Raw genomic sequence first — 14288 nt, forward strand, 5'->3', positions numbered from 1 at the left:
ATTAAATGATCATTAGATTCATCTGTTTCATTCTGCTTTAACTTTTGGGATATGCGATGATTTAATATGGTATTTGAGCTAATGTTCTGAGTTCAAACATTGTCTTCTTCATTCATCTCACATTTCAATTAAAAATTTTACGTGTTGAATCTCACTTATTAAATATATGTTTAAGACCACAACGTGAATGAGAGTGTTAAAATATTAATTAAATGATTAAGTTATTAAAATTGCTTATGCTAGAAAGGGTGCCTTTCATGAGCGTGGGTTGTGGGAATCATTCTTAAAAGATTAGGATGACATCCACTTATCTTAACTTCTCAACATGTACAGATTGTGAACAGCAAACATGATTAAGCTGCTACTTTCTAATTCAATCTTTATTTTTAAAATCACAACTACAAATCAACGCAATGATTTTGGTTAAAAAGTGAAAACCCTTTGACAATTCACTAAAGAAAATAGAATTTTAGACATAGTAAAAGTATAATCCCTTGTAAACTATTAAGACAATCCGTGTCAAGCTCCATGCTTGTCTCTTTATCTCCTCGATACGCTCCGAGTCCTCACTGGCCAGTCTTCTATACATGAACTCCATACCGACCCTCCGGTATACTTCAAACGGTTGAAGGAAGTATATATAATGGATGTGGTTCGAAAACTAACAAAATTCAAGAGAGAGAAAGCAACAATGCATGGCTTCAAGAACTAGTACTCATAAGATTCTTTTCCCATACTTCTCCAACAAATGTAAATAATGTGTTCACATAAAAGTAAATGGAATTTACATCTGGTAAGAACTGGTGGATTCCACATAAGGAAATTTCAAATCAAGATGATTATAATTTAATTATTTCTTCTAATTTATTACCATAATACCATATTATGCCCAATAATGGGTCTATCTGAGTGCATGAATATAGAATTAATACTTTATATCTTCCAATGACTTCAAATTGAACATCAGCTAAATATATGGACCTCGATCTCCTCATATCATACAGGAACGCGGTGTTTGAGCTGTAGAAGATGAGCCTGGTAATTGGCAATCCATTTTTTAATTATCTTGATCTCTTTATTTCTTTGCTTGACCAACCAATGCGGATCAGAAGAAGAATTTGCCACAATGATGTCCAAGCAATGAGAGCCTGCAGAAATGGGGCATTTACTAGACTTAAGTACTCCTAAACAATCTCTTGGAAGATATAGAAAAATTATTAACAGTAGCATATATATATATATATATATATATATATATATGTATATATATATATATAACTTTTCTTTTTTTAATTATTTCAGCTTAAGTTTATGAGAAAAGTGATGATTTAACATGATATTAGAGCCAAAGGTCATGAGATTGAACCTTGACTTTTTTAATTCACCTCCATTTAAATTAAATATTCTATGTGTTGGGCCTCACCTATTAAAAGAAAGGTCAAGCTCACATGTGAGGGAGAGTGTTAAAGTAATGATTAGAATATGTTTGAGATTGTATTTGAGAAATAGAGCTTTTAAGTCAAAAAACATTTTTTGTCAAAAGTTTCAAAAAATGTGTTTTTGACAATTTTTAGAGTAAAAAAAAAAAAAAAAAAAACTTTTGGATTTTTTTACCAAACAAGCCAGCTTTTGATTTGGCATACATTTTTAGGTATTAAAAGTACTTTTTACCTTTTATAACACAATCTCAAATATGTTTTAAATAATTAAATTTACCTCTTTTTATCGGCTTAAGCTTATGAAAAATGGTGATTTAACATTTACAATGGTTTCTTTGTCCATGTTTTTGTGTATTTCATTTGATCGTATTTTATGTTCTTTAATTGTCCCTTCTTGGCAATTAATAAATTAACAAGCTTGCAGAGGTGAGTATTAATACCTTCAGCTGTAGTGACGGCTAAGAGGCTGTGTGATATGTCCTCCAAGACCCTATGATCAAAGATGGATATAAAATGACTAAGTATATATAGAGAGTGAATATAAATTTGCCCGCTTCTAATTAAAATGACTAACACTGAAAAAGTAGAGTTTATTTTGTTTACCCTCCACTACTGTAAGGATCTTTTAGCCCATTGGAGAATATGATGTTGCTAGCAAACCTACGGAGAATCAGTTTTATATCCTGCAATTTCACAATGTCAGAAAGCATCGACAGTTATTATCAACGTACAAGAGCAACATCAACCATAAATATATAACAATCAGAAAAGGAACTCATCATCATCATCAACATATATACCTGACCGCCGTAATAAGTTGTGACCCAATGAGGCCGAGGCTCGACGCCATACAATTTCTTGCAGTAATTGTTGAAGTCGGTTAGATTGAAGGGTGATGGAGGGAACATAGAGCCGTTTGTATCATGGCCAATGGGCATAACCATATCACTACATGACTGCATGTACACATCACACAACACAAGTCATTTAATTATAACCAATTCACAGCCATGAATAATTATTCACTCTCCCTCTCTAAAGAGAAAAGAAAAGAAGAGGCATCTAGCCACAACAAAAACATTATGAAGGGCTTAAACATCCCATATTATCACCAAGCACTTGAATATATATAAAATTAAGCTAACATTTTTATTTTTTATTAGGGTCAATAGTGATGGCCCAAAAAGTCAATGTTGAAAATAGGTCATTATCATTAACGTAAAAAATTAAGGTAGACGCTAATATGTTTTAATCTAATTTCGATATAACAACCACGGTGACTTTTGAGTTGCCGCTAATGGCAAAATTACGTCGCTAATAGCTTTCCACTTCAACTCGTGCATGTGCGGGCAAAATTTCCCACTAGTTTATTAGCTATGGACTTTCTTATGTCGCTGCTAATGGCTTAATTCTTGTAATGAAATGTGTTTCCACTAAAACAATACAAGATTATTGTCTGCTATTATTGTTATCAATGAGGTTACCTAAACCGGTTGGGCTTCAGACTCTGTGTTTGTGTAGGAAATCTTTTTTCCACTTTTCTAGTTTCCTTCTATTTTATTGATGTGCTAGTGGTCTGTCTAGATTGGATTTTTAAAAATAATCTGAACTGGTTGTGCTTCAGACTCTGTGTCTGTGAAGGGAGCCATTTTTTCTTTGTACTTTTTCTACTTAATCTTTATAGTTTCTTTGGAAACTTGTCTAGATTTAAGTCACCCCCATTTTCTTACCCTAGATGGTTTTATCAATCATAATGCGCCACAACTTTCATCAGTTGCATTCGCAAGTGACTTTGACCGTTCTGGTTTCCATTCAGTTCACTGAGGTGCTAGTGGTCTGTTTGGATTGGGTATTCCAGTTAAACTTTTATTTATTTTCTGTTTTTAGTCTTCCTTGCAATTTATAGTTAAATGTATAATAAGTGAGAAAGCTACCTGCCAACCCCACCCATCAGTTGTTTCACTTGGAGCAGTGAACTCATTCATATCATAGCATGAACGGTTTTGTCTATAACTAGCAACAACACCCGCATATATTCGGCCAAGGGTATCTGTTCCAGCAGCTGCTCCATCAATGGCTCTGCATATATCACTCATTAGGTATCTTGGGGCATCATAATTATATTGAGCTGCTCCAGTAACTATATTGTCCAAATAGTCCTTCAGCTCAGAAGACTTATTTAATGGACTGAAAACAAACAAGTTTTAATTAGAGTTTAGAGGTATATATATATATATATATATAGAGAGAGAGAGAGAGAGAGAGAGAGAGAACAGTAAATGACAACGAGGAGAAGTAATTAATTACCGGCAAGCATTAAATTTCTTGCTAAGGGTTGAAAGGCCATTAGGTGTGGAAGCAACTCTATCAATTTCAGCCCATGATTGCCGGATGGTTTCATAGCAACTTTGACTAGTTTCCTGCACCAGCCATGCTATAAATCTTTGAAGGCTTTAAACATAATTTAATTAACACTAGATGTAAAATGAAAATAAAAATTAAAAGTTGGCGTTTTACTTTAAAATCCTTGGTTACTACAGAGTAGTATCCATCTTGAGGTACAATGTCGTCAAAGTAAAGGATTGGAGCTGAAGAAGCTAGAGATCCAAGGACAACGTGAGGATACTTTAGCCGAAACCATGCTGCAAGCACTGCAAAATTATGTGTGTGTATATATATATATATATATATATATATATATATATATTCAAGACAAAGCATGAAAAAGTTAGTGATTATTAGTTAAATAATGTCATCGAAGTGGTAGAGAAATGGATTTAGAGTGACTTACTTCCTCCATAGGAGCCTCCAATAACGATTACTGGAGAATTTTCTGCAGATAAATTTTGCTTGACGTGTAAGAGCACAGCAGCGTAATCTGCTAAAGCCTGAGCCGAGTTGAAATAACCACGAGTACTCTCATCCTTCAAAGCCTCTTTCATTGATCCAAATGGTTTCGATTTCCCATAGAACCGATGCTATTATTTAGATCATACAACAGTTTCTCAGTCTAACATGTTAAAGCTATCATAATTCTCAGTTCCAAATCGAGAGCATTGATCTCCAGCAAAGGTTTTCATTTTAACTACTCAAAATATAACTTTTTTCACTTTAGCTATTAGTTTTTCACTGCACATTCCAACAGAGCATCTATTTTAACTATCTACTCTAACTAAATATTATTTTATTATTATTTTTTTTATCATTTTCTTGTCTTCTCCATCAAAAGAGAGAGAATGAAAGAGAAAATATTAAAAAAATAGAAAGAAATAGAAAATATAATAAAATATTATTTATAAGTTAATATAGTAAACTTGCTGGAGCAAGGAAATAAGGCATAATAGCTAAAAAAAACTAATTTGCACTTGCTGTTGGAGATGCTATAGTGAGTTGTTATGAAACAATTTTATGACCTGAAAGGATTGGCTCAAGTGGTAAGTCGTTTAGTTTTGGTGCCTTATGAAGTACCAGGTTTAAAGTTCAGCCATGTGATGACAAAACACCGAGCTTTACCCGATTTGTGTAAAATGAGTATTTTGCATGGTGTTCTCAATTGGAAATAGTCGGAGCAAAGCCCCACCCGGTTTAAAAAAAAAAAAAACCTTCACTTTTACCTCTATGTACAGTTGGATGGCCTTAAACTGGAGGGCATTATCATTGAGAAACCCAATGATGGGTAAATCAACATCCAAAGATTCTTCTGCGCCAAGATATGCAAATATTGGTGCGTTGGAATCCGCTCCACCCCAGTAGTTAAAGTTGATCAAATATCTTTGCTGAAAAGTGGTGTAGCTATCAGGCCTGTAGTTGAAGTGATCAAGTGGTTGGGTGTGATAAAATGTTTTGAAATCCTCGGTGTCGGATGAAGAGTATGTGGTTTGAGGTCCATGTTGCCATGTTCTCCGTGTTGTTCCAAGCCTCGGAGTGTTAAACGGGGTCGCAGAAGCAGAAATTGAGAAAAATAGGAAGAGGAGAGAAAGCAATTGCGACGAGTGTCCAAGAGAGTCCATGGCCAAGAAGTTCTCTGTGAAGGTTCTTTGAAGTTTAAGGTTTTAATGTTCTTGGGATATATATTTATATATGCTAGAAGTAGCCCACCAACATCATTAATTGTATTATTTCCCCCACCAAATCATTAATTGAACTATCCCATTTCTTTCCATATAACAATTTTAGCATATATATATTGACTAAACCCGAAATCATTGGTTTTCAGGTACCGGTGTAAGCTGACGCACAGCCCACGAATAATTGTAGTGGATGCGAGGAAACGATTATCTTTTGATAAAGGATCGAGGCCACTCAGGCAAACAAAGGTGATCATGGGATGGTGTTTCATGAAATCTGGCTTCAAGAAAATGAGATGGAAAAGCACATTATATGTATATGTTATATAAATTATGGACAGCAAATTTTGGGAGAGATTTAACGTGCGTGGAATCTACTTGTTCAAATAAATTTAATTGTTCAACTATTCACTCATACGGGTGAATTTCATGAGGTCTTTTATGAGAGAAATGCTAAACATCCCAAATTTTTGTTTCAAAAGTTGATTCTCAAATAATATATCACTATCCTATGAGTTGGTGTCTTGGTGACACACTTCCTAAAATAATAAATCTCATGAGATGATGACACATCATTTATAAACTAAAAAAAAATTTAGGATATGTAACATTTCTTCTTTTACGATTGTTGTCTAAATTGATGGAGATTCCAATCCCGAAGAGCAAGTTTACATGCAATAGGATTAGCTTTAAAAGAGAAATGCTATACATACTCCTAAGTGTTTACTTTATAACATGACAGTAAAAATTAACATTGGATGCTACATGTACTTTCATTTGTTGTTTTATTCAATAACAATTTTCACTGCCACATTAAGAAATATGCAGTACTTAATTAAGAATTGTTAAAGTATTCATTAAATAATCATTAGATTCATCTGTTTCATTCTGCTTTAACTTTTGGGATATGCGATGATTTAACATGGTATTTGAGCCAATGTTTTGAGTTCAAACATTGTCTTCTTCATTCATCTCACATTTCAATTAAAAATTTTACGTGTTGAATCTCACTTATTAAATATATGTTTAAGACCATAAAGTGAATGAGAGTGTTAAAATATTAATTAAATGATTAAGTTATTAAAATTACTTATGCTAGAAAGGGTGCCTTTCATGAGCGTGGGTTGTGGGAATCATTCTTAAAAATTAGCATGACATCCACCGTTATCTTAACTTCTCAACATGTACAGATTGTGAACAGCAAACATGATTAAGCAGCTACTTTCTAATTCAATCTTTATTTTTAAAATCACAACTACAAATCAACGCAACGATTTTGGTTAAAAAGTGAAAATTAACCCTTTGACAATTCACTAAAGAAAACAGAATTTTAGGCATAGTAAAATTATAATCCCTTGTAAACTATTAAGACGATCCGTGTCAAGCTCCATGCTTGTCTCCTTATCTCCTCGAGACGCTCTGAGTCCTCACTGGCCAGTCTTCTATACATGAACTCCATACCGACCCTCCGGTATACTTCAAACGGTTGAAGGAAGTATAATGGATGTGGTTTGAAAACTAACAAACTTCAAGAGAGTGAAAGCAACAATGGCTTCAAGAACCAGTACTCATAAGATTCTTTTCCCATACTTCCTCCACAAATGTAAATAATGTGTTCACATAAAAGTAAATGGAATTTACATCTGGTAAGAACTGGTGGATTCCACATAAGGAAATTTCAAATAAAGATGATTATAATTTAATTATTTCTTCTAATTTATTACCATAATACAATATTATGCCCAATAATGGGTCTATCTGAGTGCATGAATATAGAATTAATACTTTATATCTTCCAATGACTTCAAATTGAACATCAGCTAAATATATGGACCTCGATCTCCTCATATCATACAGGAACGCGGTGTTTGAGCTGTAGAAGATGAGCCTGGTAATTGGCAATCCATTTTTTAATTATCTTTATCTCTTTATTTCTTTGCTTGACCAACCAATGCGGATCAGAAGAAGAATTTGCCACAATGATGTCCAAGCAATGAGAGCCTGCAGAAATGGGGCATTTACAAGACTTAACTCCTAAACAATCTCTTGGAAGATATACTGAAAAATTACTAACAGTAGTATATATATATATATATATATATATATAACTTTTCTTTCTTTAATTCTTTTAGCTTAAGCTTATGAAAAAAGTGGTGATTTAACATGGTATCAGAGCCAAAGGTCGTGAAATTGAACATTGACTTCTTCAATTCACCTTCATTTAATTAACTATTCTATGTGTTGGGTCTCACTTATTAAAAGGAAGATTAAGCCCACACGTGAGGAGAGTGTTAAAGTAATGATTAAGAATATGTTTGAGATTGTGTTTGAGAAATATAGCTTTTAAGTCAAAAAAACGTTTTTTGACAAAAGTTTCAAAAAATGTGTTTTTACAATTTTTAGAGTAAAAAAGTTAAAAAAAAAAAGCTTTTGGATTTTTTTACCAAACAAGCCAGCTTTTGATTTGGCATACATTTTTAGGTATTAAAAGTACTTTTTACCCTTTATAACACAATCCCATCCCATGCAAATAGGTTTTAAGTGATTAAATTTACCTCTTCCTATCAGCTTAAACTTATGAAAAAAGGGTGATTTAACATTTACAATGGTTTCTTTGTCCATGTTTTTGTGTATTTCATTTGATCGTATTTTATGTTCTTTAATTGTCCCTTCTTGGCAATTAATAAATTAACAAGCTTGCAGAGGTGAGTATTAATACCTTCAGCTGTAGTGACGGCTAAGAGGCTGTGTGATATGTCCTCCAAGACCCTATGATCAAAGATGGACATAAATGACAGAGTGAATATAAATTTGCCCACTTCTAATTAAAATGATTAACACTGAAAAAGTTGAGTTTATTTTGTTTACCCTCCACTACTGTAAGGATCTTTTAGCCCATTGGAGAATATGATGTTGCTAGCAAACCTACGGAGAATCAGTTTTATATCCTGCAATTTCACAATGTCAGAAAGCATCGACAGTTATTATCAACGTACAAGAGCAACATCAACCATAAATATATAACAATCAGAAATGGAACTCATCATCATCATCAACATATATACCTGACCGCCGTAATAAGTTGTGACCCAATGAGGCCGAGGCTCGACGCCATACAATTTCTTGCAGTAATTGTTGAAGTCGGTTAGATTGAAGGGTGATGGAGGGAACATAGAGCCGTTTGTATCATGGCCAATGGGCATAACCATATCACTACATGACTGCATGTACACATCACACAACACAAGTCATTTAATTATAACCAATTCACAGCCATGAATAATTATTCACTCTCCCTCTCTAAAGAGAAAAGAAAAGAAGAGGCATCTAGCCACAACAAAAACATTATGAAGGGCTTAAACATCCCATATTATCACCAAGCACTTGAATATATATAAAATTAAGCTAATATTTTTATTTTTTATTAGGGTCAATAGTGATGACCCAAAAAGTCGATGTTGAAAATAGGTCATTATCATTAACGTAAAAAATTAAGGTAGATGCTAATATGTTTTTATCTAATTTCGATATAACAACCACGGTGACTTTTGAGTTGCCGCTAATGGCAAAATTATGTCGCTAATAGCTTTCCACTTCAACTCGTGCATGTGCAGGCAAAATTTCCCACTAGTTTATTAGCTATGGACTTTCTTATGTCGCCGCTAATGGCTAAATTCTTGTAATGAAATGTGTTTCCACTAAAACAATACAAGATTATTGTCTACTATTATTGTTATCAATGAGGTTACCTAAACCGGTTGGGCTTCAGACTTTGTGTCTGTGTAGGAAATCTTTTTTCCACTTTTGTGTCTGTCTGGATTGGATTCTTAAAAATAATTTGAACTGGTTGTGCTTCAGACTCTGTGTCTGTGAAGGGAACCATTTTTTCTTTGTACTTTTTCTAGTTAATCTTTACAGTTTCTTTGGAAACTTGTCTAGATTTAAGTCACCCCCATTTTGTTACTCTAGATGATTTTATCTATCATAATGCGCTGCGGCTTTCATTAGTTGCATTCGCAAGTGACTTTGACCGTTCTGGTTTCCTTTCAGTTCACTGAGATGCTAGTGGTCTGTCTGGATTGGGTATTCCAGTTAAGCTTTTATTTATTTTCTGTTTTTAGTCTTGTAATTTATAGTTAAATGTATAATAAATGAGAAAGCTACCTGCCAACCCCACCCATCAGTTGTTTCAGTTGGAGCAGTGAACTCATTCATATCATAGCATGAATGGTTTTGTCTATAACTAGCAACAACACCCGCATATATTCGGCCAAGGGTATCTGTTCCAGCAGCTGCTCCATCAATGGCTCTGCATATATCACTCATTAGGTATCTAGGGGCATCATAATTATATTGAGAGGCTCCAGTAACTATATTCTCCAGATAGTCCTTCAGCTCAGAAAACTTATTTAATGGACTGCAAACACACAAGTTTTAAGTTTATTAGAGTTCATATATATATATATATATATATATATATATATAGAGAGAGAGAGAGAGAGAGAGAGAGAGCAGTAAATGACAACGAGGAAAAGTAATTAATTACCGGCAAGTATTAAATTTCTTGCTAAGGGTTGAAAGGCCATTAGGTGTGGAAGCAACTCTATCAATTTCAGCCCATGATTGCCGGATGGTTTCATAGCAACTTTGACTAGTTTCCTGCACCAGCCATGCTATAAATCTTTGAAGGCTTCAAACATAATTTAATTAACACTAGATGTAAAATGAAATTAAGAATTAAAAGTTGGCGTTTTACTTTAAAATCCTTGGTTACTACAGAGTAGTATCCATCTTGAGGTACAATGTCGTCAAAGTAAAGGATTGGAGCTGAAGAAGCTAGAGATCCAAGGACAACGTGAGGATACTTTAGCCGAAACCATGCTGCAAGCACTGCAAAATTATGTGAAAAAATGTTAGATTTTTAGTGTTGGATAATTTAGTATCAAAACATGTTTGGTTGTAAGTTTCAAGTCTAGGTTAAGTCGGTGGAAAAGTTGATTTAAGACATGAGAATTCGAGGTTGTTCATGTTGTACAACATTGACCTAGTCGGAGTAAAATAATCTTATAATCATTACTAGGGGCGGACCCATGTGCTAGGGTGGTAATTATTATTAATTCATCTAATATGAATTCATAAAAAACAAAAAAAATGTCATCTAAAATATACAATATATAGCTAGTGGCTGAGAAATGGATTTATAGTGACTTACTTCCTCCATAGGAGGCTCCAAAAGCGATTACTGGAGAATTTTCTGCAGACAATGTTTCCTTTACGTGTAAGATCACAGCAGCTTAATCTGCCAAAGCCTGAGCCGAGTTGAAATAACCACGAGTGCTCTCATTCTTCAAAGTCTCTTTCATTGTTCCAAATGGTATCGATTTCCCATAGTACCGATGCTATTATATATTTAGATCATACAACAAATTTCTCAGTCTAAGATTAATGCATGCAGCAAATATATATATGTCAAAACGATCATAATTTTAATTCTGTTCCAAATCTGAAGTGAGATGTTATGAAACAAGAATTATATAACGCATGCAATATATTAAATCACCATTAACACAATATACTTCACTTTTACCTCAATGTAGAGTTGGAGGGCATTAAACTGGAGGGCATTATCACTGAGAAACCCAATGCTGCCTAAATCATAATCCAAAGGCCCTTCTGCGCCAAGATATGCAAATATTGGTGCGTTAGAATCCGCTCCACCCCAGTACTTAGAGTTGATAGCATATCTTTGTTGAAAAGTGGCGTAGCTATCGGGCCTGAAGTTGAAGTGATCAATTGTTTGGGTGAAATAATATGTTTTGATGTCGGATGAGAAGGAGGATGTTGTTTGGGGTACTTCATGCTTCGATGTTCTCCTTCTCACTCCAAGCCTGGGAAGAAAACGCTGCGACGTGGCAGAAGCCCAGATTGGGAAAAGTAGGAAGATGAGAGAAAATAATTGCAATGAGTATCTAAGAGAGTCCATGGCCTTCAACAGGCCAATTATGCACAAAAAAAGATTATGCAGAATCTCTTATCAACAGTTAAGAATGTCTTTCATTCTATTTGTATATGAATCACATATTCTGTTTGATACAGCTATGCAAATCACATTTGAAACATGCAGAGATAGTTATTCATTGCTATAATATTTGAAACATGAGATAAGTTATAATCTTGTTGGTCGGGGCTTACATGCTTTTATTACAGCATGTATGTTGTAGTTCAAGCAATGGTAAAAATTAAATCTCACTTTTAGAAGCTTTTAATAAGAAAGAGAAAATGAAGAGAGATTTTGAGAGATTCAATCTTTACTATTGTTTAAACTACAATAACAGCATGTAAGCTGAATTCAATATTATAATATCTAATGTTAGGGGTGTTTTGGGCGGGAGTCTCTGAACTTTTGACAAGTGGCGTTACATTTGTATGTCACATGTCTCTTTTCAAAATAAATCCTGTGCATAACCGTTTCCACAATTTCACCTGATGCAAACTTTCAATTTCAAAACAACAAAACATCATTTCACCCCTCAACGCCGAGTAAGTTTTCTGTTGTAATTTTCTGTTTGAATTCAAAATCTGGGGATAATCTTTCAGTTATGGATAACATGGATTATTTTATTTGTTGCTTTGTGTTTAAGTTCTCAATATTCCTGCACAATTTTTTTCCCCTTTCTTTAAAAAGCTACAACTATAGGCATTTATTTATTTATTTATTTCACAAAATGAGTAAGCTAATTAGAATCGGGTATTGAAATTCTTTGTTTTTGTTCACAAAATTCATGTTAGCGGCTTCTTTTGCGTTCTCAGTTGTAATTCATATGCAGTTTTCTGTTTACTTTTCCAATTCTTTAGTCACGTTGATTACCGTTAGCAAAAAAAATTATGTTATATATATTATGAAATTCCAATAATAAAATTGGTTGAATAACTTGAAATTGAAAAAATTTGATATATTGTTTCTATTTGGTGGGGGCGTAGATATTTAAAAAGTAATTCAAAATTCAATTTTTTTTTTTTTTTTTTTTTTTTTTTTTTTTTTTTTTTTTTTTGGGAATGTGACATCCTATTAGTGAAAATATTATGAATTTTTATTTTGAAAAATTAAAAATTTATCTTTTTAGTTATGTTGAGATTTCGGAAGAGTTGTTTGCTGTGATTGAGAAGAATGTGTGTCAATATCTGTTGTAATCTTATGTTTGAATTCAAAATCTGGAATTATTTTATATGTTTCTCAGTTTTTGTGGGTTTTACATATTATGCTTGTCTTTAATTCTGTATGTAATTTACTGAGATCCTTAAAGGACAATATTACTGCATTTATCTTTAAACACATAATTTCTATCTGAAAAATTCTTAAAGGACTTGAAGATAACTGCAATTTACTGAGATCCTTTATTAATTATGACTTGAACACAATTTGTTCCATTTAGTGTTTGAAACGTTTAATTTTTCTTCTCCATCCCTTAAGGATTTGGACTTCAAATTGACCAATGAAAGTCTAAGAAAATATATTTACTTTTTATTTATTTTTTATTTTTTTTGGCTCTAATGACTTTGTGAAAGTGATATGATTTTTAGAAAATGGAGATGAGCCTGTCTTATTATAACCCGTGCTAATGGATGAATTCATTGAAATTTCATTAGATCAACTACAGTCACGTGTTTAGAGAGAAAACGAAAAGGCTCTTAAGTTAAATATGAAGCATCTTAACTCTCTTTTTTCTTTTCATTTATTTTTTATTTATTTTTATTTATTTATTTATTTTTTGGCTGTAATGGCTTTGTCAAAGTGATATTGTTTGTAATCATAAATAGATTTTTTTCATAGAAACCAAAGGGGTAAGACGTTCAAACTATAGTTACTGGCAACTAGAAGACAAAGTTTTGAAGCATCGTACTCAGTTTTGTATATAAACTTTTTTTGGAAGATTTGTTTGCTTGAAATTGGGTTTTAATTACTTATTTTGAATGGTAATGATTTTTTATTTATTTTTATTTTTTGTATATGAGAACTATTATTGCTGTTATTTATTTATTTATTATTATTAAATAATATAACTAACGAAATAAATAAATAATTCAACAAATTTAATCATTATTTAAAACATATAATTGTAACTTACAATTTATTTTGTCATGCCTAACGTTAATTTATTCTATTGTTATTGACGAGTCTTCATATGCTCTTTGGATTTGGTCTCTATTACTATGATTGTTAAAACAATTTCCGGTTTGGTGAACCCAAGGGAAGAATTGGTAATCTTCTTGGAGCTGCTTCTCCTTCGATCTGTAAGACAAACAAAGGGTTAAGAGAACGCATCGAGGTGTTTTCGGCGAATCCTCCTCTGATGGTAAAGTCAATTATCTTCTGGCAAGTTTGGTAGTATATTCAATAATAAATTGCGTACCTTCCTTTATTGGTGTCTTCCCATCTTTATAGCTTAGTCCGCAAATATGATAATGATGATCGGGCGAAGGATCCGGGATTCGGGATCCGGGCATAACTGACGGAGGAGTTGATGATTTGTTCGTTATGAACCGAGCATAACGTCATAACAACTTAATGCGTAATCATGAATTCCATGTAACGGTTCAAGGTGTTAATGCTCTGCCCACGAATGGGGCTTGTAACCGTTGTGGTAATGGATGCATATCCTATGACTGGCGCTTCATCTTTATGAATGGCAAATAGGTTGCTTCCAACTATATGTGTATCCTCGGTTATCGACTATCCGAGGATTATAATACCCGGGGATACCTAGGACAAGTTGAGCGACTG

The 14288-nt window shown here is 33.3% G+C and overlaps 1 protein-coding gene and 1 pseudogene across 1 annotated transcript; both read right to left on the reverse strand.

Annotated features, from left to right (window-relative positions):
* Positions 1–996: 996 nt before the first annotated feature.
* On the reverse strand, positions 997–5449 carry LOC132162834 (uncharacterized). Its single transcript, XM_059573053.1, has 9 exons — positions 5054–5449; positions 4231–4417; positions 3957–4090; positions 3747–3859; positions 3374–3626; positions 2240–2395; positions 2043–2122; positions 1880–1929; positions 997–1148 (listed from the first exon to the last, which is right to left on the reverse strand). The coding sequence occupies exons 1-9, from the start codon at positions 5447–5449 to the stop codon at positions 997–999; spliced, it is 1521 nt and encodes a 506-aa protein (XP_059429036.1).
* A 1906-nt stretch (positions 5450–7355) lies between these two features.
* Positions 7356–14011, reverse strand: LOC132162835 (uncharacterized; annotated as a pseudogene).
* Between the last annotated feature and the right edge of the window lie 277 nt (positions 14012–14288).

The sequence above is a fragment of the Corylus avellana genome, chromosome ca10, assembly GCF_901000735.1.
Source record: "Corylus avellana chromosome ca10, CavTom2PMs-1.0".
In the NCBI taxonomy this organism is placed as follows: domain Eukaryota; kingdom Viridiplantae; phylum Streptophyta; class Magnoliopsida; order Fagales; family Betulaceae; genus Corylus; species Corylus avellana.